At 38.5% G+C, this 22,736-nt stretch overlaps 1 protein-coding gene across 1 annotated transcript in view; it reads right to left on the bottom strand.

Moving 5' to 3' along the window:
* Window positions 1-22,736, bottom strand: part of LOC120635992 — a 107,910-nt gene that overhangs the window by 5,480 nt on the left and 79,694 nt on the right. The window contains exons 61-83 of the mRNA XM_039907213.1: window positions 22,316-22,479; window positions 21,325-21,450; window positions 19,886-19,997; window positions 19,222-19,398; window positions 18,652-18,807; window positions 18,149-18,250; window positions 17,969-18,060; window positions 17,208-17,400; window positions 16,053-16,208; window positions 14,728-14,884; window positions 13,917-14,059; window positions 13,110-13,184; window positions 12,598-12,652; window positions 11,944-12,053; window positions 11,060-11,171; window positions 8,849-9,003; window positions 8,038-8,272; window positions 7,442-7,659; window positions 6,621-6,756; window positions 4,423-4,630; window positions 3,596-3,666; window positions 1,543-1,730; window positions 442-600 (exon numbers count right to left, since the gene is read on the bottom strand). Coding sequence (XP_039763147.1) covers window positions 442-600; window positions 1,543-1,730; window positions 3,596-3,666; window positions 4,423-4,630; window positions 6,621-6,756; window positions 7,442-7,659; window positions 8,038-8,272; window positions 8,849-9,003; window positions 11,060-11,171; window positions 11,944-12,053; window positions 12,598-12,652; window positions 13,110-13,184; window positions 13,917-14,059; window positions 14,728-14,884; window positions 16,053-16,208; window positions 17,208-17,400; window positions 17,969-18,060; window positions 18,149-18,250; window positions 18,652-18,807; window positions 19,222-19,398; window positions 19,886-19,997; window positions 21,325-21,450; window positions 22,316-22,479 — 3,300 coding nt within the window. The remainder of the gene's footprint in view (window positions 1-441; window positions 601-1,542; window positions 1,731-3,595; window positions 3,667-4,422; window positions 4,631-6,620; window positions 6,757-7,441; window positions 7,660-8,037; window positions 8,273-8,848; window positions 9,004-11,059; window positions 11,172-11,943; window positions 12,054-12,597; window positions 12,653-13,109; window positions 13,185-13,916; window positions 14,060-14,727; window positions 14,885-16,052; window positions 16,209-17,207; window positions 17,401-17,968; window positions 18,061-18,148; window positions 18,251-18,651; window positions 18,808-19,221; window positions 19,399-19,885; window positions 19,998-21,324; window positions 21,451-22,315; window positions 22,480-22,736) is intronic.

Here is a 22,736-nt window from a genome sequence, read left to right as displayed (position 1 = left end):
AAGAATACTATACACGCAAAATTGTGTCTGTTTGTTACCAATACTTTGCTCAACCGATGTAATGATCGTGATGAACATAAGGTGCATATGCACAGCTTTATAGCTTAATCGATTGTGGCGACAGCTTGAGATCCAGTGACTAACGTAGACTTATTTTTCCCGGGAATACTAATATATAACGTTAACTACAACACAACTACTATATATATATATATATATATATAACAAAGAAGAGCGATAAAATAAATGGACGTGAATTGAAAACGGTGTAATGTATAAGTTGTGTTGTCCCACAGGGGTCTATATTAGGACCATTTTTGTTCCTTATTTACATTAAACGAACACAATAGAATGAGCTTCTATTTATGCAAGTGTGCTTTTACAATTACCTGAACAATTTGGAAAAACTTTACACTGAAAGTAAGAAAAGATTATACGCACCTTACGAGTGACTAGCAGATGTGTTTGCGCATCGTTGATTTGTACGTCGAAGCCCGCTAACACCGTCATTTCTGCAAGTCGGAAACTCCAGCGCACACAGTCACGCCGCCAACGGGCGAGAACCTCTTGATCGATCGGGCGAACACCACCTAGGCGGGGCTGCGCACAAATAAGAACATTTTCACAACCACTCGACAGAGCCTTATTCCAAGACGTTTTTACATGTTAGCCCTTAACTGCATTCTCTTCTGCTATTACGGTGCAGTCTAAGATGGTAGCGGGCTAAATATATCCTTAATATTTTTTTACGCGACATCTTACCGGAACGCTAAATCGCTTTGCAGCACTTCTTCGATAGGATGGTAACTATCTACGGCCAAAGGCTCGCACCAGTCCAGAGAAAATTCAGAAATTATAAATTCTCAAATTGTCGCTGCCGGTGAAGGAAGCCGGGACCTTCCGGGACCGTCATATCTGTTATACAACGTGTTATTGAAAACCGAAATAATACTTCACAGGCTTTTGAGGTACATTATGTACTGAGTCTTGAGACTTGTCTGTGAAACCGAAAACGTAAAAGTTTTTCAGTAAACCACTGCCATAGTTTTTACAGAAATAAATCAGATACAGACCTGGCATGACATGTCATCAAAATCATCAGAATTTAAATTATATATTCATGATTCCTGTCACTTTATTAGGTACACGTCGCGTAGCGTAAGTACTATGCGCGCGTAGCTCTTTTATCTTCGTAATACGTAAACAATTTGAATGTTTTGAATTTGTTTGAATGGAAAAATAAATATGCTATTTTTCATTTAATACAGGGCGATTTCTATGCATCCTTCAATATTATTTCGTAATTCTGTTACACGTTGTATAAAGCGGCAAAACAGGGGATCGTTAAATTGCTTGATAGCACGTCTTAGCTGTTTGGGTCAACCATGGCCACGAAGCCTCCCAAAAGACAAGTGCAGTGTTCAGAAATCATAAATTCCTAAATTGCTCCTGACCGGGATTGAGCCCGTGACCTTAATGCATAAGACTGCAACGCTCACGAGGTAAGTTGTGCGTCAGTGAGGTGGTTGTGTGTTAGCTTACCTGTGGAACAGGATCCCAGCCAGTTTGTGAAAGCAGGCCGTGTCCAGCGTACGCAACTAGATCAGCCGTTGCGCTGAGTGGTTTAGTGATGGCGCCTAGGATGCCCCTGCGTAGTCCGGTCGCTCCGCTGCCACTCTCTCCCACGGCCGGTCCCACTAGTGGGTGATGAGCGAGACCCCCAACAGCACCTACGAATATATCAAATCGAACCTCAAAAATGAAACAATTCTCTGCCTTTTACCGTTAGTATATGCCCGATTTCACCGTTGAAACTAAAAGCTAAACTCAGTTACTGTGTTAAAATTGGTTAAAGGGTTTGACAGTATAGCAAATCGTTTTTTTATTAAAAAATAGTTTTTACATATACATACACCAGTAGTTTTAGAGCGTATGTAGCAATGTGGTTCAAAAATTACAATAAAGTTGCTAACTGTTACAAGTGTTTTTATAGTATCAAATAACTACTTGTGTGTTATGAGTCACGTACTCGGCGGTAAATTGACGCGTAAGCAACATATCTAGTGTTTTGTTTCTAAGATTTCGTAGGGTACACCTTTTTTAATGAAATAATTATACCGTATGATCGTTTAGTTAAAACAAAAAGTGGAATACCATAGGAAAATAAATAAATAAATTGGCTACGAATTGAGAACCCCTTCTTTTAAATGTCGGTTATGAATTGAATTTTTTTATCCACGCCTTTAAATAATAGATTAACAAATTTCTGCAGAGGTCATTCTATCTCATTGCACAACATTCGCAAGTACGTCTATTATGCAAAAGAGAGCACCGCGCACGCACCTCGGAATCAAACATTGGAATGTAAAACTTCCAAATTTTAATATAAGATTCGTCGTCCACGCCGAATTTATCTCACGCAAAGTGGACAGCAAAACCTAAAATAATATTTATGAAATTATGAACAGATGAAAGTAAGAGAATCACAAAGGTACGTATTAAAAGTTACACCTATGGGCCCTACTTGAATAAAAATTTGTTTTGACTTTAACTTCGATACTGTTGCCAATACTGTTCTACGCAAATATGTAGCTAAACTAAATCAAAAAGTGTTAAAATCGTGCCATCCTTTTCGAAAAGATGAAAAGGATAGCAATATTTCTAGACTTGCCAAATTAGTTTAGTAAATAGATTTTTGTCCAACAGATTGTGCAAAACTTTTGGATGCATGGCTAGGATATACAAAATGGTGATTATATATGTTCGTTCTAAAAAACTATATAAAAGAAATAATTAAATGTCAAAACTATATTAATTAATTGAAGTGAATAGCGTTAATGTTTAAAAGGTGAAGTTTCATATACTAATTATTTTAAACTATGGATAATATTCCAACCATAATACTGCTCTATCTGTCTAATCTGAAATATAGAAATGTTAGAGTTTTCTACTTCATTGTAGGATTGTGATTTTGTTTTCAATTTTCTTCATATTTTCAGCCTTTTAAGGGTTACATGAATGTTGCCAAACAGGACCCTATTACTACCATACCCTTGTCAATCTGTGTGTCTGTCTGTCAGACAGAAGGCTGACTTAATGGGTAGCCAATAAAAACATTCCCAGCATATACGTAACTATTGCTTCTATCACGAATCAACAAGTTATTAGGTAAAATCTTTCGAGAATGTGGAATAAAAAGCTATACCGAATAACTACCTTTTTATACATTTTCTTCTCAGGTAACCAACGTGGGTTGGGATATATTATTCAAAAAAAAAACGACGCGGAATATTATAATGTTAATAAACGCATGGCAAAAAAATTTAAGTTATGATAATTATTATAATACCAGCTCCTGCCCACGGCTTTGTACGCGGATTTTTGGATTTTTCATGAATCCTGCGTAAAGCGTACATTGTCCCGGGATAAAAAGCAGCCTATGTTTTAATTCAGTCAAATTGGTTCAGTAGTTTATGCGTGAAAGAGTAACAAACATCCATCCATCCATCCATCGATAAATCCTTACAGACTTCCGCATTCATATTAGTAGGATTAGTTAAGTTAAGTTTAGTCATAATAAGAAAATCTTAGTTACCAAGTATATTGATGGCAAAATTCGTAATGCCTGCCACGAGACCGGCCATCAAACTCGAGGGCGGTCGCCTCCTGTATTAACGGAAATTTTGAATATTTTGTACCCAGTATCGGAGAGTGCCTTGTGGCTACAAATCCGGCCTCTTGTCGATATCCTGTTCCCTTTAACTACTCAGAGTTATGTGCGCTTCTTATTTAAGCAATTTAAATATCACTTGATTTAACGGTGTAGGAACAACATCGTGAGAAAACCTGCATGCCTGCGAGTGCTTTTATTCTTGTTTCATCTGACTCGTGGCATAGGAATTTGAAATTATCGAAATTATCTTTCGAAACACTCTTAGTACAATACGATTACGATATCATTTTGAGTAGAGAGTAGGGCAGAAGAGAGCGTTTGATTTTCTTTTACATCATCAATACCTACGCTTAATTTTAATACTGTGCACTTTAACAAAGGTTAGACCGGTAGAAAATGCCTTTAGGCGTTGAGTTTCTTAAATGCACATGCTTATTTTGTAATTGTGCAATAAAGTTAAAAAATAAACAAACAAACAAACGATTTGGTCCTTCGGAATATATTCATCAATAAATACAAGCTTTAAATCTCCTCTTGATTGTTCCTAGTTTTCTGTAGTATTAAAATGAACTCCCGAGACCGGTTTAAGCTGTCCGTTGCACGTCAGTCAGTCAGATAGTGTTAGAAACTAATTAAGAACAATAAGATTAGTTTTAAGAAGTACATTATGAATTAAGGCCACCCTCTCTAAGGCAGGTGAGACCTACCATCAAACCTAACTTCAAATATTAAGAACCCAGACTAGTTACCTCGCAGCCGCAGCTCTTCGCGCATGGTCATCATCGCCAGCTAGCAAGTCAAGGTTCCTGGCAAGCGAGCCTGCAGCTGCACTTAGCGATCTAAGCAAGGCGCCAGCCGCAGCCGAAGCCACGCCGCGGACTCCTCCCCCCGCGTTTCCTACCCTCGCAGCTAACGCACCCGGAGCGCCTAGTAGTTCTAAACCGCCTACTACCCAACCTGTATAGGAAAAACCCCAAACAAAAAATAAAGGAGTGCGATTCCACTGAGGCAGAGCGGATCGAAGCTGAGATGTTAACGAATAGACTCCGTTGCAGCTCATCACAGCTCTGTTCCGTTGAGTGGAATCACACGATAAGGGTGCATTTTAACAAAACCGGAGATGAGCGGAGCGGAACGAGAACGTGCAAGAAGAGAGCAACCAGACTTTACACGGATTGGTCTAGCCCGGCACGTCTTCACTCGGCTCCGTTCGACTCCGCTTCTATTGAAACGCATCCTAAGGCTGCTTTACCACCCGATATAAGTGAGAATGCGTAGCGGTAGGTTTGAAACCACTAAGTAACAATTTTTAAGTCTTACTTATTAGATAGTTCTGTCCAAGACTTTATAGCCCCTAACTGTTTTTGACAGGTCAAGCCAACAAGCCATGTTAAAATAAATCAAGCGTCAGAAAATGACAGACTTATATAATAATACTACTCAAAATTTCACCATCACTTTGTTAAACATCCTTGCAGATATGGGGTGAAAATGCAACCTAATATTAATAAAATAAAATAAAAATGCTCATCGGAATAAAATATTTACTGGTCATATTCGACACTCTGCCCAAAAAATCCTACTACCAATATTGATTTAGATAATTAAGGTTGCGCTTACCGTATACATACGTAATAGATCATAAACTAAACTAAGTATCGATTTATACCTATTTCAACGAATCAAAATATTTATAAAAACAGTAATATTACGTTCGACTGAACATTGATTATTAAAGCACAAAGAGAGCGATAGTAGTAATCTATATAAAAGTAACAACACTTCGTGTTGTTACTTTTACCTTATTTCCATCTTTTATTTATTAGATTATGTAAAAAACGTTATTAACCTCATTTTACATAATAAATAAAAATAAATTTTGGTTCGAATGGTTTACTTATAAAGATATAATTTGACCAGAAATATTAAACACCTACTTTAAGAGAAAAAATCTTAATATCTTTGAAACGGAACTGCTAACAAATATTAAATCTTAATATTAGTAAGTACGTTCTATAATTTTTCGTTCGTATAATTCAATGGTTGCAGCTCACATTGGCGGAGAATTAAGCTAACTTAAGGATGATAATTGACCTAAAATAAAAGTGGAGGTTCTCAATTCAAATTCGAAGTGAATTTTTTATTTCACCCTCGTATAAATTTCATGAGAAAAAAATAAAATTAAGAAAAAAAAAAAATGCATAGTAAAGAAGTTTATGTTTAAGGCGAGGCCGTTCCTTTTTATTCCTCAAAAAGTTTTTGGCCCTTGACTGCATTGTAGTAAGCGATGATGCAGTCTAAGATGGTAACAGGCAAACCTTTTAGGAGTATGGCAGTTACATTTAACTCATACCTCTAATCGGTATCTGCACGAGATCGTACCAAAACGCTAATACGCTTGAAGGCACGCCTCAATCGGTATCGTGATAACTAGCTTCAGCTGAAAATTCGCTAGTTGTTTTTTTTTGCCAAGTAGGTGGCCCACCGGATGGTACTTCACTTTACGTCCTGCAACATGCCGCCTTATGTCCATCAATTCGAGACGAAGGTGTTAAGCCTCAAGTCCCTATAATTATACCGGCTACCACGCCCTTCAGACCGGAACACAGAATTGCAACAATACTGCTTGGTGGCAGAAATATGCGCGGCGATAGTACTTCCCCGGACGAGCTCTGTCGCAAAAAGCTCAACTACTACAAAACCGTTCTAGAAGGTTCTTGCCCTCTCTAAGACATTTGTGAGGAGTTATATAGAATATAATATTCAATAGATATTATCTCTACTTTTGTGCCAATGCCCGGACAGTTGATAAAGCTGTGGGAGAGGATTAAAATTTGGTCCTTTCCCCTAGAATAATGTCTCCTGATCTTGCTAGCTAAGCTGAGTAAGAGAAAGTGATATTGGAGAATATATTCAAAAAAAAACTAACAAAATCTACACAACTGACCTGCAGCAAGTAGCGCAGCGGATAGGTAATGTACTGTCAACGCGTGAGTCAGTTTCGCCGAGGAGGTCATCACGTCTTCAAGTTGGAATTTGTTGAGACACAAGGGGCTCTCGTCCAGCGCTATGTATATGCGGACCTGAAAGAAAAAAAACAAGTCAAATTTGCAATCATACGTTTAGCTAAGCAATGGCTTTATTGACTTTCGACTTTATTACGTAGAAAACTATATAGAGTTTAAGAAAAAGTCGTAGAACAAAAGTTGTTAGTTTTAATGTAAAAAACTACAAGCCCGAGAGCTTACTGGTATTTTTTATATTAACCTGTATAGGTGTCGATTTCTGATTACGTCATCATTATCATCTTTTTACCGGCCCACTACAGGGCACAGGTCTCCTCTGAGAATAGGAAAGCCGGAGCCCACCATGATTTCCAAGTGTAGGGTGGTAGACTTCACACGCCCTTGAGAACATTATGTAAAACTCTCAGGCTCTCGGGTTTTCTTTGACCGTTGTTTTTGACCTTTGATAAGTTACGAGGTGCGTGCCGGATATCTAAGTCGGTCCTCCGAAAGGAACCGACCACTATGTTATCACAGCTTCGCGTCTGTGTTTGCGTAAAAAGACAGTGGCTATTTCTTGTAGGCGTTTTCAAATCCAATTGACGTTTCCTTTAAATTCATAATCCGCATATGATTAAAATCGGTCGGTTATGATTAAATTCCGTTAAAAAGTTATAAGAAACTATCTACATTGTAAATTACATGCGAACATGCCTTATAAATACGAGAACTTTAAAACGTAGCAATAAATAGTTTAACTTACCGCTGTGTGGAGTGTCAAGGTCAAATCCAATGGGTGAAGGAGAAGTTTCCTGAATCTGATTGGTTTTTGCAAGGATCTGGATTCGGCAACTGCGACCATTTCAGGAGTCTGCGGGATTGTCGGTACAGCCACTTGGAGGAGGTTTAATGTGGCGCCGATGAATGCGTCTTCGATGTATAGTCCGAGTGGACCCAATTTGATCTCGATCTCCGTCAATTCTGTGAAAAAGACAACCATGAGATACTATTTCACAAAAGTAAGTAGCTAGGAGCATGTGAAGATACCCAGGCCAAGGTCAGAGTAAGTTGGGGGTGGTGCGGAGTAAGGAAAAAATACAATCGAGGCTAGTGATTCTTTCCTCACTCCAATACAGGCATCAAGCTATTGTAACTTCTTTATAATGTGATACAGAGTAGAAGTACTGGGGTAATGGTGAGTAAAGTAATCCTACTAAACATGAGACAGAAACTAAGAAGTTTCGAGTAATTCGAGGGTTTCTGGAAGAAATCACTTCAGAGTAAAGTTGCTTTTGTGCACGTGATGTCATATTTTATGCTAATTTTTGATATTTGGTGAATAAATAAATAAATAATTACCTTGAAAACTACACCCGGCAACTGTCCATTTGTCATGACATGTGTGCATAAATAGCCTGCCATCGGCAGAATTCTTTGGAAACACTTCATTGTACATTCCCCACAGTGGCGACCACTTTTCCGGCTCTTCTATTACCGCTCGAGTCGCGGCCACGACCGCAAAGTCGAACATTTCCGTCGAATACTGCGTGTTGTCGACTTGCAAGTCGGCTACGGAAACAGTGGTGCGCACTTTCTGTTTAGAAAGAGCGATATAGAATTAATGTCACTAGCTTACCAGATAAGTACATTGAGCTATAGCATTGTTTATCTGTACACTCATCATAATCATCACATCAACCTATTACCTGCCCACTACAGAGCACGGGTGTCGTCCCCCAATGAAAATGGGTTAAGGCATAAGTCCACCACACTGGCCCAGTGCGGATTGGTGGACTCCACAAACCTTTGAGAACATGATGTAGAACTCTCAGACATGCAGGCTCCCTCACAATGTTTTCCTTCACCGTTGAAGCAATTGATATTTTAATTACTTAAAACGCACATAACATAGAAAAGTTTGAGGCGTGTGCTGGGATTCGAACTCGACCTCCGGAAAGTGAAGTCGAGCTCCTACTCAATGCGTTATCACCGCTTCACTTTTGCGAGGTATTGTCAGATATTATTATTATTTATAGAAGGCCCTCAAAGCATGGTAGACTCGCATAAGGGCCCAAGATTTCTTATGAGAGCGGAAGCTTGTGCGTTGTGCCTGAGATAAGGCTGATAAAAATGGTTTTGTAAGGAGAAGCTAAGAAGTTATGTGACTTACCCTAGAGTCGGATTGCACCCGGATCGCCGCTCGCTGTAGATGTATTGCCAGCAAGGGTAGCTCGTCAGCTGAAGCACCGAGCGTAAGGGTGATACTGCCCACGACGCATCTGAATCGTTCTATTTCTTTCCATATTTGGCTGCTCCGTGACCACTCTGGGGGAAAAGTCGAGTATTAATTGACGGCTTCGAAATTGATGATGAGCATGTTTTGAGGAGAGAACTACCAATCTGTTGAGTTACAACTGCATTGTACATACTTTTAATTAGCATGAGCATATTTTTGAAAAAGTTACTACACAAGTTGAGATTACGATATTACATTACTAGTTACGTATGAATGATAGTTTTGATCCTTCTTTATGATTCGTATGATCATGAACTCGGTTTTGTGTAAAGTTTCAAATGTTAGGTGGAAATTCGGAATTCCGCCGGGGATGTAATCCGGGGCCGATCTTAAATAAGACCACAGCGTCTACCACTGCATCAAGGAGGTCGTCAGATTTATTATAATTGTCCATTAAGGTTGTCTATTTGAAAAGATTTTAACTAATCGAAGTAGGTACCGTTACCCAATGAAATATAGTATATGTCGGAGTACATGGATTGATTCGAGAACTTAACAGTGTTACACGTGGATAACCAAGAAAAAAAAACAATTATTGACATGCAATACCGCGAGTAAAAAGTTTTGCGAACGAAATATACCTAACACGTAATCTAACACGCAATAAAAATGACATTCATATATCCAGCGAAACGCTTTTAATTTTTATCAATAATTGAAAAACGGTTTTGGCGACCGCTAGTGTAAATAATAAGACTAAAAATAAAAGAATAAAATAGTCAATTTTAAATTTTAAACACTGTTATACGAGACACCACAACACAACGAATGTTAACTCCCAACAAAGGCGATACTAGGAAGGAGCCAATTTAGAAAATATATACAATCAACGGGATCTGAATTAATAGGCGGATGCACTTTGAACCATCCACATCTTATGCATATCTCGGTCATGCATAGACGTACTCTTAGTACCTAAGAATTGCATTCCTTTCAATTTAAAGGATGTGTGCTTCGTGAAAAAAATCCCTACTTAATATTATAATCCGAAAGTGTGTCTGTTTGTTTGTTTGTTCTTCCTTAACGCTACAACTAAGCTTATATAAAAAAGAAAGGATTTGTATTAAATCGCAACAAACGCGAACGATGGAAAATGTATGAAGAACGCTCATCCTCCTTACGCCTAATAGTTCCCTCATAGATCATGACAAGTGGTAAGGCCGCCTTTACTGAGTAAGTCCATAAGTTGTTTGTCGTCAAAAGTTTTAAAAGTTACGTAACTTTGACGTGAACAATGACAATATATTTGTATATCATTTTATAACAAATTACCAGATGAAATCCTTGAGATGTCTCTGAATAAGTTCGAAGTTTACATAAAACGTAAGGCTATAGAAAAATCCTATAATAATGTTAAGGATTACATGTATGATAAAAAAGTTTGGGTTTGAATTGCTCTAACTTCATAGCTCAACATTAACTCGTCTGGGAGATGGTGATAAGAAAAAAAAAGCCTGGCTAAGTTTATTGTGGGCTCTTCTAAGAAGACCAGGGCACGTTTGGAACCTTCCTAGGTTTAGTTTAAAGTTAAATATATGAACGCTTTATAAATGCCTGTGATAAGGTCTAAATGAATAAAATATTTATGAATTTAAATTTGAATTTGAATTTATAATACAATACAGAGTTAAAAACTAAAACTTCGCTACAGCTACCAACTCGTTAAAAATACTACTGCCGAGGTACTGATCATAACATATTTAATTATTACGGAATCTATAAATAATGACACTAAATATATCGTTTCAGCAACGACCTTGCATCGATGCAGCCGGGAAAATACGAAAATAACCTTTTTCCTCAACTTTTAACAATAAGGAATTTTCAGAGTAATCTGTGGAAAGATCACGAGCGACTGACATTACGCTTGGTATCTCACTCTTGTACGATTCTGTAAAACATATATTCAAAAATGGTTAAGATAATACCAATAAATAATTCAAACTTAAATTAGGAAAAAACGATCGAATAACTTAATTAATAATTTGAATAACGTTATTTTGGGATTTCTTTTAAAAGATGGCCTGATTCAGGTTGTACGAAGTTCACTAACTTATCTAGTTTGATTGTCTCATTAATTCGTACCTGCAATATCGTTCCTGACAGCTGTAGAAAGTTTCATAAGGGACGAGTCTCTGAGGGACGCATCCTGTGCAGTCAGCATCACAATTTGCTCCACGTTTTGAGTTCCCGGTTTCTGTTCATACAAAAAAAATATATATATTAATACCAGATGACAGCAATACAAACAATTACTCGCTATGCCTAATTTGTGATTCCAGTCCGTAGAGTAATTATCATTATCGTTATCGTTATCAGCCCATTACCAACCCACTACAGGGCACGGGTCTCCCGTCACAATAAGAAGGGTTTAAGGCCGTAGTCACCCAATACGGATTGGTGGACTCCACACACCTTTTAGAACACTATGTAGAACTCTCAGGCATGCAGGTTTCCTCACGATGTGTTCCTTCACCGTTGAACCAAGTGACATTTTAATTGCTTAAAACGCACATAACTTAGAAAAGTTAGAAATGCGTGGTAGAAATCGTACTCGGCTTCCCGAAAATTTAGTGTAAAAGTCCTACCCATTGCGCATAGAGTATATTATGGTTTATTTCTACATATCTGGTCGCTCACATCGCTGCTATTTCCAAAAGAGTCTATACAACCAAAACAATGGGCAGCGTCCTCCGTTCTACCACTACCATTTACTGCGATCACGAACCCGTCTGCCTAGGGTGGTGATTATGGTCCCATTGGGAGAAGACTTCAGTCCATAAGTGGTCTGTGATACAGAAAAGCCGCCGACCCTACGACATAGCTGGCCGGAGGCTTAACGGCTATCCTCCCCGCTTGTTTACCAGCGAATTGTGGCTTTTTGTTTACTCTGGGCTGCTCTATGATGTTCGGAACAGTGATGAACAAAAATTTTACATTGTAATAAAAGTCTGAAAAAATGGACTTACTCCATATTCGACTTCCGAAGCCGACGGGGCACTGGTTTGTGTGTCGACACGTAGCAATGCTTCATTTTCTTTGGATGTACTTGGTCCCGGTTGAGCGAATGCCTCCATAACTAAAATAGAGAAATCGTATTAGACAATGAACTCAATGTCTATATAAATAATTAAAACAGAAGTATCTGACTGTGAAATTTCGAAAGACTGCAACATATTAACTCATTTAATTATTTGAATGATTATAGCATTTCAAAAAAAAAAATGCTAATTTTCAGAACGGCTGACGGGATTTTCAAGTATTGTCTATGCTTGCAAAGATAAATCTAGGCCACTTTATACTGCGCGAAAGACTTAATCGATTTGTTTTGGAACTTTTTAGTAATTTGTAAGAGGTATTTTGTTTTTTAGGCTTTTGTTACTTATTTTTAAGACATTTTAGGATTTTTTTACGGGTCATTAATATACGGTGTGTGATGATGGCATTGGAAACAATTTTAAGGATAAGGCGTTTATGAAATTACTGGACGATAGTATCATAATCGAACTTTAAAATACATGTAATCATATTTATTTACAACCGATTTTTTTTAAAAGATTTTTTACGGGAAACATTTATAAAATTAAAACAGAAAGAGTTGAGTACTTTATTTATTTACTTACGATTTTCGTATGCGCTAACTCGACGTACTTCTGTGATTGGCGATTTACCCTTATTCTGAAATAATAAAATAGAAACACTTCTATTTCTCTTTTGTAATTGGGTATAAATGTTATTTAGAAGACTTTGCTAGTATTTATCTTATTTTATATCGCGACAATAGGGCAAACAGACATTCTACGAAGAGAAAGTAACGGCTAGTCTGTACTAATAATAAATAGTTTGTTTTTTGTTTGAACGCGCCACTACCAGTCGGATTATAGAAATCTTGTGTTAGGCTATTTAACATTACGCTACGACTTTTAAGAACCAAGAATAACGTATTACGGCCAATTACGGATTAATTACGCGGGCGGATGATGCAACGCGGTGGGTTGGGGTATATTATATAGAATAGCGTATGAAAGTTAGAGGTTGAAAAAGTTAACTTATCTGATTCTGTACGCGGACAAAGTTAAGAAAACCGATAGTTGTAAATACAAATGCCCGAAGGAATTTTGAATTGAAAACTTACGTCTTCTTGAAATAATGTTGACTCATCCGAGACACCGAGTAATCGCCGTCGTATGTCGCTAGCTGATATGTCGTGCTGCAAGAAACATTAACTTTAATATCTCTTATTCTATTGGATTCCTAAATCGCTTGATAAAAAAATAAAATAAATAAACATACTACTACAACTAGCCCCAAAGTAAGCGTATCTTGTGTTATGGGTACTAAGATGACTGATGAAAAATTTTATGAATAATGTACATAAATACTTATAAAATAAATATAAACAGGCACTGAAAAACATTCGTGTTCATAATACAAACATTTTCTGGTTGTGGGAATCGAACCCACGGCCTTCGACTCAGAAAGCAGGGTCGCTGCCCACTGCGCGAATCGCGTCATGATAATCGACAACCGAGGGATAAATGAGACGTTTTAAGTTTTTCATATCGTAAATAACAATATTATTCCTTGGATGAGTTATTCTATGATTGAAAAATCTATCCTCATAGATAAAGAGGAAAGATTTTTGTTTGTTTTTACACACTGTAGCTCTGAAAGTACTGGACCGATATAAAACTATACATAACATTTTTTACATTTATATTACAATGAAAAATATGTTTACAAAGTTTTGTGATGATCGGTTTAACAGTTTTTGCGTGAAAGCGTAACAAACAAACTTACATTCACATTTATAATATTAGTAGGGATTACACAACTTCCTCAATCAATCAAATGTGTATAGGTATCAAATTAAAGGGCTCGACTAGTAGAATAATGTACACTATACTGAGAGCGAGAGGTTCTTTCATTTTAGATTCCATACTTGGTCAACGTCCTGAAGTTCGACAAGCGTGGAATGATGATTCGTGCACACTCGGACTTTGATCGTCACGCCACCCGCCATCTGCAGTAAATGCTCGCCATCCGCTATCGCCACCGGTTGAGACCATTCGTATTGGAAATCACCTGTGAGTCGCGAAAGTTGTGATTAGTGCATTGCGATTATCGGTATTGGCCTCATAAGAAGGCTCAGAGTCACTCAGCGGGCGATGGAGAGAGCTACGCTCGGAGTATCTCTACGTGATCAAATCTGTAGATCCGTAGAAGAACCAGAGTTACCGACATAGCTCAACGAGTCGCGAAGCTGAAGTTGCAATGGGCGGGGCACATAGTTCGGAGGAGGGATGGACGTTGGGGTCCCAAGGTGCTGGAATGACAGCCCCGCATTGGTAAGCGCAGCGTTGGTCGACCCCCGGCCAAGTGGACGGAAGACATTAGGCGCGTCGCAGGTAGCCGTTGGATTCAAGTGGCACACAACCGTGGAATTTGGAACTCCCTACAAAAGACCTATGTCCAGCAGTGGACGTCTATCGGTTGATATGATGATGATCATTATCGCTTTTGTAGTTATTGACGGAATTATTGAACATTCTTCTAAATTGCGTGTTTGAGCCAATAGTGTAATGCGTAATACCACAATAATGATAAAGCGAAAGGTCACTGACTGACTGACTGAAATGTCAGGAAATATAAAGCCTACGAACTTGAAATATTACAAGTGCGGTCTATCTAGGACGTATATGTCAGTTTTGAAGAAGTATGGAATGCAGAAAAACAAGCGTATCAATTCTCACCTGCAATCTTTTGTCCGACGGTGAGGAACGGTACAGGCGGACTGGATGATATCTCCAATGATGGATAACGATTACCGTAGTCAGGCGTCGAGTAGTGGGTCGACCCGCAAGCTTCCACTTCGCAAAACCATCTCACACCGAAGCATTCTCCCACCGGCTGGCACAGAATTGTTTTTTTTATAATACTAATTAGCGGAGCAATCAGATGGCCCTACAACGCCTATAAACAGGGCAAACATAAGCAGAGCATGCTAGGATCACGCCATGTAACGTGCCGTCCTGTATCCATCATGTGTCTGTAGTAAAGCCTCATGTGTCTGTAGTTACACCGGCAATTTATTAATGATATAGTTCCACAACTTATCTGGCCTGGTGATAACCGCGCAGTTTTATTGGTATTCGCTGATTTAGGTAATGCCAAGAAAACTGATATTTCATTATGGATCTGTTGCAATTCAAGCAATTCTTGCACTACAGGGCCGGATTACTTTGTGGCATATTTCGCGGATTGTTAAAGACATTTAAACTTTAGCTACGTGACTTGTACAATTGATTCGAGTGAATATTCGGCAGAGTCCCCCCGACCAGTTTCTAGCATGTTATTATGAGCCTTAATAATAAGCGCTAGGAGGAGACATACATAGCTCTGAAATAGCACTCATGTTTCTGCTGGCGCTCATTCGTTGCCTTAATCGAGTAATAAAAATAATACTAACGCCGTGTCCCAGTTTAGGCCATGTATTAGCTTTAAAATGTAGTCTCCATGAAACCTCTGCACTGTATGCGAACAACAAAACTAGTCGTAAAAAACGTACGGTTCGACATTACATTATAAGAAAATACTCTTAAAGTAGAATTCGTAAGATTCGTAGTTTTCGAATGATTTGGAAACGGAAAATCTAATTCAAGTTTAAAGCGAGAATTTATCAAAGCTGTGAAAATGATGCAGGTATTTTAACGGCAGATGGTTTAAATTACCAGAGTTCAAATCGACTTTGGATTATACAACAAAGTACGAGAGGTACAAAATTCAGTGCAGGTACAAGGTTCATTTAATTTTATAATTCTATTTTGTATAATACGTTATCATTTAATATTATAATATTGCCATCTTTTAGTGTAAAAATGAATAAAGAAAAGTAAATAATTATATTTGCAACGCCCTGTCTCATGTATCTACATAATAGTAAAATATATAAAATAAACTAAGGTCAGCACCGGTGCATTTTAAGGATGTTTTTAAGAAACCCCCACTAAATATAACAGTAATAAAATAACACACATAAAACAGAATAATTTCTACAAATATTTCAACTCCAACATACCTGAACATTGGCCTGACCAGATTCGTCGAAAATCGGTTGGGCCACAGCTAATGAGTTAGCGGTAAGATTGCGCACCACAAATTGCGGGCACGGGTCTTCGGCCACTGTTATCACCCAGCGTGATTCGTGACGCACTTGGGTTACCACGGCGGCTATCTGCAAACATATTATGCCTTAGTATCATCATCATCAATATCATCATATCAACCTACTACCGGCCTACTACACCGGTCTCCTCCCATAATGATAAGGGGGTAAGACCGTAGTCCACCAAGCTGGAACATTGCGGTGGATATTTCAATTGCTTAAAACGCACATAACTTAGAAAAGTTAGAGGTGCGTTCTGAAATTTGGACTCGCCCCCCGAAAGTGAAGTCGAAGTCCGACCCACTGGCCTATGACCGCTTCGTATCATAGGTCAAAGTTATTTGAAATGATGATGATCATCATAAATGATCAAATTTATTCACCTGATATTGTAAACGTGTAAGTTTGTAAGATTAATATGGACGTATGAATAGATGACTGTTACTTTTGCACGTAAAAACTATGAACAAATTTTGATAAAACAGCAATGTAGTTTACATATCAGAGTAGCATATAGGCTATAATTTAAATATATTCTTTGTATATTAATTAAAATACAACAATCTAATCTAATAACAGCTATCTTGCCGTGCGCTGCATAAACCGTTAAGAGTAAGGCTAAGATAATGCATAGTGGGACAGTTATGTTCACTTAAATAGTTCATAAAAAATCCCCGGCAGCATATATATACCTCTTATGTGGAAGCTATTATAGCCAAAATAGTGAAACAAAACTTCATTTACACTGTATACTATATCTAATTGAACGAAAGTTCCTCGCTGTTCCATATGTAGCAGATTACCACCACGCTCTTCCTGATATTTATTAAGAGCCCTTAGAACATGTATATTACACGTTTGTAAATACAAGACACACACACACACACACACACACACACACACACACACACACACACACACCGATATATATCGGTACATCGTTAACATCAGTAGCTTAATAGATTTGGGTTAAGTGACGCACCACGTACAAGTACGGAGTTAGAGTAGGACTGACCTTTCAAGTGCACCCGAGGGAGTACCGCTACCAAGTGCATAAAGAATACTTACGGAGTGGCCCCTCTCTTGTCTAAGCGCGATAGATCTTCTAACGGGTGGCTTGTCCAGTCGCACGGGTACGTAAGAGGTGGTAGGGTCCACATGCGATGGTAGCGCGATACACAGATAGGTGCGTATTTCTTCGGCGTCCGTATCACGCCAACGACCTCGCATCCAGAAACTACATAATGGTGTTCCTTGAACCCTGGACATAAATAAAGTATAAAGCATTAAAACACATCACGAGCACGTAAAATGTACGGAATATTCGTTTGGGAGTGACCTTGAAAATGTTCGATACAAATAAATCAACTCTCGACGAACTCAGTATTAAATAGCACCTATCTTCTGCAGTTCAAGCGCGATTTCTCAGTTTATTCGGTCACGTGTCCAGTAAAAAGTAGACGGCACTAGAGCACGCGGTAGATCACCGATGAGATGGACAGACCAAGTGAAGACCGCACTCGAGGCTCCTCTACATTAATGCGCAAGACAGGCAAGCGTTAAAGAGTGGCGACGGATTGTAAAGCGAGCCACAACACCCAGATGACGACCACGACCGGTCTGTCAAGACTGCAACGACTAAGTAGAAGAAGAAAGAACGCGAATGTATAGCGTGAAGTATTAAAAAACCGAACAATTCGATTCTACGCGTTCACGCGGATCTCACAGAAAATTTACTATAGTATAATTTATATTTAACCAAGACCCATTTATACTCGTCGGCTTAACAAATCTGTATAGATTTTAACTTAATAAATAGTTTCCATTACCTCTCTTCCTTGGTTGGTTGAATGGCTTTGAACATCTTCGGACGTAAAAGGATACTGTCATTCGACGGTCTGGGAACCACCATTGGTGACACCTGCAGTCAGAATCAATTAATTATTATTCCATTTCCAAGCACATGATCTATACTAGAAACTCAAAATAAATATTTTAGTAATTCTCACCACAACATCAATAGGTAGTCTGTTGATCAAAATGTATGTAGACGTGATGCCAAGGACGTTGATATCTTCTTGTATTTCATAGCAGAACGTCAAAAGCGCCACCTTTAAATAGAGAAAGAGAATAAGCACGATCGTACGACTCAGTGTGGGGAATACTTAATTTTTTTTTTTACTAGATTGACTTGCGCTTGATAAAAATATACTTGGTAGAAGAGGTAGGTAGCCGACTGCGTAGAATCCGTGATAGATTCACTAATAAACCATAAATTTAAACGTCTGAGAAGTGCTTATAAACTAGGCCTTCTCGAAAGACTTTGTCTGCGTGGACTGCAGAATTAGGCCTTAAGCTTCGCTCGTTAACAATTTCCAATTTTCCCTCGGGAACTACTGAAGGAATCGGGAAAGGCTACATGCTAAATTTCATCCAAATCCGTTCAGCCGTTTTTGCGTGATTGAATAACAAACATCCACACTTTTACATTTATAATATTAAACAGCATTACCTTTTGGCCACAGTGTATAGCTAGTTTGGCTGCACGGTCGAGGGCGATGTGTCCGGGCGGCGGATTGCCGTACTGGCCGTGATCCCTTTTGCAAACTTGAAGCTGACTACTCACGTAAGTCTCCCGAGCCATCTCCACAGATAAGAAGAAGGGTTTCTGAAAATTGGGAATAGCATTACATTCTATTCATTACTCGTCACCAACAGCGTAGTATTCAAATTTGATTTTTACTTTTGAGTTGGTAGATATTGCAATGATTGCGTTTCTTTTCTGTTAAATAAATATAAATAAATAAATATACTACGACGATACACACATCGCCATCTACCCCCAAAGTAAGCGTAGCTTGTGTTATGGGTAAAAAGATGACTGATGAATATTTTTATGAATAATATGCATAAATACTTAGAATATACATATAAACAGACATTGAAAACCATTCATGCTCATCACACAAACATTTACCAGTAGTGGGAATCGAACCCACGGAAATAAGGGTCGCTGCTAAATGCGCCGATCGGCCTTCAAAAAAAAATTATATCTTGTTATAAAATAAAAATGAATCCTTACGTGTAATACATTTGTTTGTGGCGACATAGCCACACCGGGCTCGAGTCTGCACAGAGGTGTGGAGTTGTGTGCGCGCAGTGTCAACGCAACGGGTGACGCGTTTGCAAGCAGAACCACGGGGCGAACCTGCAGCTCGAGAGAACAACCGCCCCCGATGCGAATCGCTTGATAGCGCATCTGGGGAAATTCAAACTTCATGTACCTAATACAAATACAAATATAAATTATCAAGTTAGATTCATCAGTTTTGTCTAAACAGAAATGTGCAGGACAGCAAATAGTCCAGTTGGCCGCATCAAATCGCCAAGGTCAAGGCCCCTCATTGCAATTTCACTGGTGGTAAGTGATGATGCAGTCTAAGATGGTACGGGCTCAACTGTTAGGGGGTGTGTCAGTTGTATTTAACCCATATCTCTAATCGATACCGGAAACCGAAATCGCTAAGCAGCACATCTTTGTCTAAAGGGTAGTAACCAGAAACGGCCAAGGCCTCCCACCAGACAAGACCGGATAAATTTCGGAAATTATAAGTACCCAATTGGCCCCCACCGGGGTTCGAATCTGAGATCTCACACTGAAAATTACACCACTCAACGCTGCACCAGAGAGGCTATCAAAATAATCACATCTGGGTGGTTTGTTCGACAAAGATCAAAGTACTCACATTAACATCGCTTCGTGGCTGCAACAACGCCGGGTGCCACGTGCCATGCCAGTGCTTGGTCACTATAGAGTACGGCCAATTGCATTGCACATCGCGGCCAGACTTCTCCAACCTAGATGACAAAATACTCAAGTAATAAAATAGTCATGAGCACACTACATATATTATGATTACGAAAACGTATTTTTATTTATAATCGAAGTATTTATTTTAAATAAATTAATCAGCAGGATCTTGCGATCCGCCATGACAGGTGAAACGCCGAATTCAAAATTATAACGTCACGTCTATCCCTACTTTCCTACTAATATTATAAATGTGAATGTAAGTTTGTTTGTTACGCTTTCACGCAAAAACAACTGAACCGATTATCATGAAACTTTTAAAACATATTCATGGAGGTATTAGAAATAATCTAGGATACTTTTTATCCCGAAATTAAGCTCAGTTCCTTTGGGGAGAGGTGATGAAAAAGTTTGACGATTTTACACAAGGACTATATAAAAAATGTTAGAAATGTTCTTTGTTAACCTTTAGCATATAAATCAACTAACAATGCGATTTAACGATCCTATAACGTTTACTATGTTTTGTAAGTGACAGGAGGAGCTGAGACTGGTCAGACAGTTCTTTTCAGATGTTGTTTATTCGAATAGAATTTTTTTTTTATAAGAACACACAACATTTACAATATAGTATTTGTAAGACAACATATTAATCTTTATAAACAAAAAGTGGATATAAACAGTCGACTTACAAGAAATGGTCATAAATTAGTGACATCTGCATATCGTCTGCGAAAGGTGCAGAAGTCATTTGTGGGATTGAGTATACGCTTTTATAATATGATTCCTAAGGTAATTTTGGATTTACCAATGCATAAGTTTAAAGGATGTGTTAAAACACATTTATTACAGCGAGGTTATTATACAATTGATGAGTTTCTTAATGACAAGGTTGCTTGGAAGCATCCGGCTCCGCTTTCATCTCTCACAAGATAGAAAAATGAATGTTAAAATGTAAAATGTAAAATGTAAATTTTTGATATTATAAAAGAGCAACTGCTGAGTTTCTTGCCGGCTTCTTCTCGGTAGAATCTGCCTTCCGAACCGGTGGTAGAGTCACTACACACGGACAGACTTGACGTTTCAAAAGTGCTTGTATTAGGCCTACTTGAAATAAATGAATTTTGAATTTTTCAACATAAAAATGTCAGTACAACTACACCTAAATTTAATGTCCATGTGTCTCAAAAAACAAAAACAAGCAGACGAAGTCGCGGGCAACAGCTAGTGTAGACATAATTTAGTACCGCTTGAACTTCGAATATCCCCAAATACTATCTATATATTATAAATCCCATATCACCCTTGACACCGAACGAACCCGGGACAAGAAAAAAAAACAATTGGAATATGAAAAAACAATACAAAACTTACCATTCTTTCAAGGCTTCAATGATTTCCTCAATGTTGGTGACGGGTGTTGGTTTCTCGAACACGGAGCTCTCCGTCACTCCGTAGTGTAGAGGAACGGCTTTGAGAGTCACAGGGCAGTCGATGTCGCTGTGAATTTTTTTTTCAATAGTTTATAATAATTCTTAAGAATAGTTACAATTACATATAGGAACTGTTCATTAACTACAATTATCTTAGTATAAATTTTTTTTCATTCTTTCATTCATATCGATCACGGGTCTCCTCCCACAATGGGAAGGGGCTAAGGCCGTAGTCCACCTCGCTGGCCCAGTGCGTATTGGCGGACTCCACACACCTTTCGTCGTCCCCCAATGAAAATGGGTTAAGGCATAAGTCCACCGCGCTGGCCCAGTGGCCCCCTCACGGATTGGTGGACTCCACAAACCTTTGAGAACATGATGTAGAACTCTCAGGCATGCAGGTTTCCCCACGATGTTTTCCTTCATCGTCGAAGCAATTTTCCAAAAAAAAGAATTTTTGTAGTTTACTTAAAAGCTTCATGGTTTAAATATTGTAAGATTATTTTCAAAAAGTGTGAAATGGGGCTGAAACTTTATCGGGGACAATTTTTTTTAAATATATTAATAAACCAGATGAAAGATGTTTTTCGACACACTCTCCCAAATATCTATATAAGAAAGTTGTGTTAGTTACGCCATTTATAACTCAAGAACGGCCGGACCAATTTTTATGATATTGAATGTTTTGGATTCCTCTTAGACCGAAATACGATAATAAGTATTAAAATGAAAACATTCATGAAAAGAAAATTATCCGCGCTACGAAGAAAAACTTTAGACTCAATACCATCGTTTAAACAGTACTATTTTAATATTAACGACTTCCTGTAACAGTATTATAATCCTTATATTTAGGACATCAAGGTATGTCAAATAGAATTATAAAATAAATACGCGACATTAGTAAGCCATCAGTGCCAATAAAAATGTACCTGTACTGGAAGGTGAGTGCGTGGGTGGTAGCGGTGGTGCCAGGTGCAATGAGGTGAGTGGTAGCACCGCGTCCGGTCACCGTCTGTATGAGCGGCGGCAGTCTTTCTTTTTGCTGTGCCGATATGCCTTCTTCCTCAACGGGCGTCCGTGATGTTATCGACACCTGAAAATGACGAGGTGACCTTAACTTAACTCCTCAACAAGACAAGCTAGTCTCGTAAAGTAATTGGGCTCGAGGGTTTTGGCTTAAAGTTTTATGTCCCTCTTTGTAGGCATCAAACCTTCATCAAATCAACCTTTTACCGGCCCATGCAGAGCACTGGTCTCCTGGAACGCGGAATGCGGATTGGTAGAACCTTCACTTTCTTTAAAAGCTGTATATAACCTATTGGTTTGCCCGCTGCTTATCTAAAACGGACC

This window comes from Pararge aegeria, chromosome Z, assembly GCF_905163445.1.
Source record: "Pararge aegeria chromosome Z, ilParAegt1.1, whole genome shotgun sequence".
NCBI lineage: Eukaryota > Metazoa > Arthropoda > Insecta > Lepidoptera > Nymphalidae > Pararge > Pararge aegeria.
This window is presented reverse-complemented; position numbering and strand designations above follow the sequence as displayed.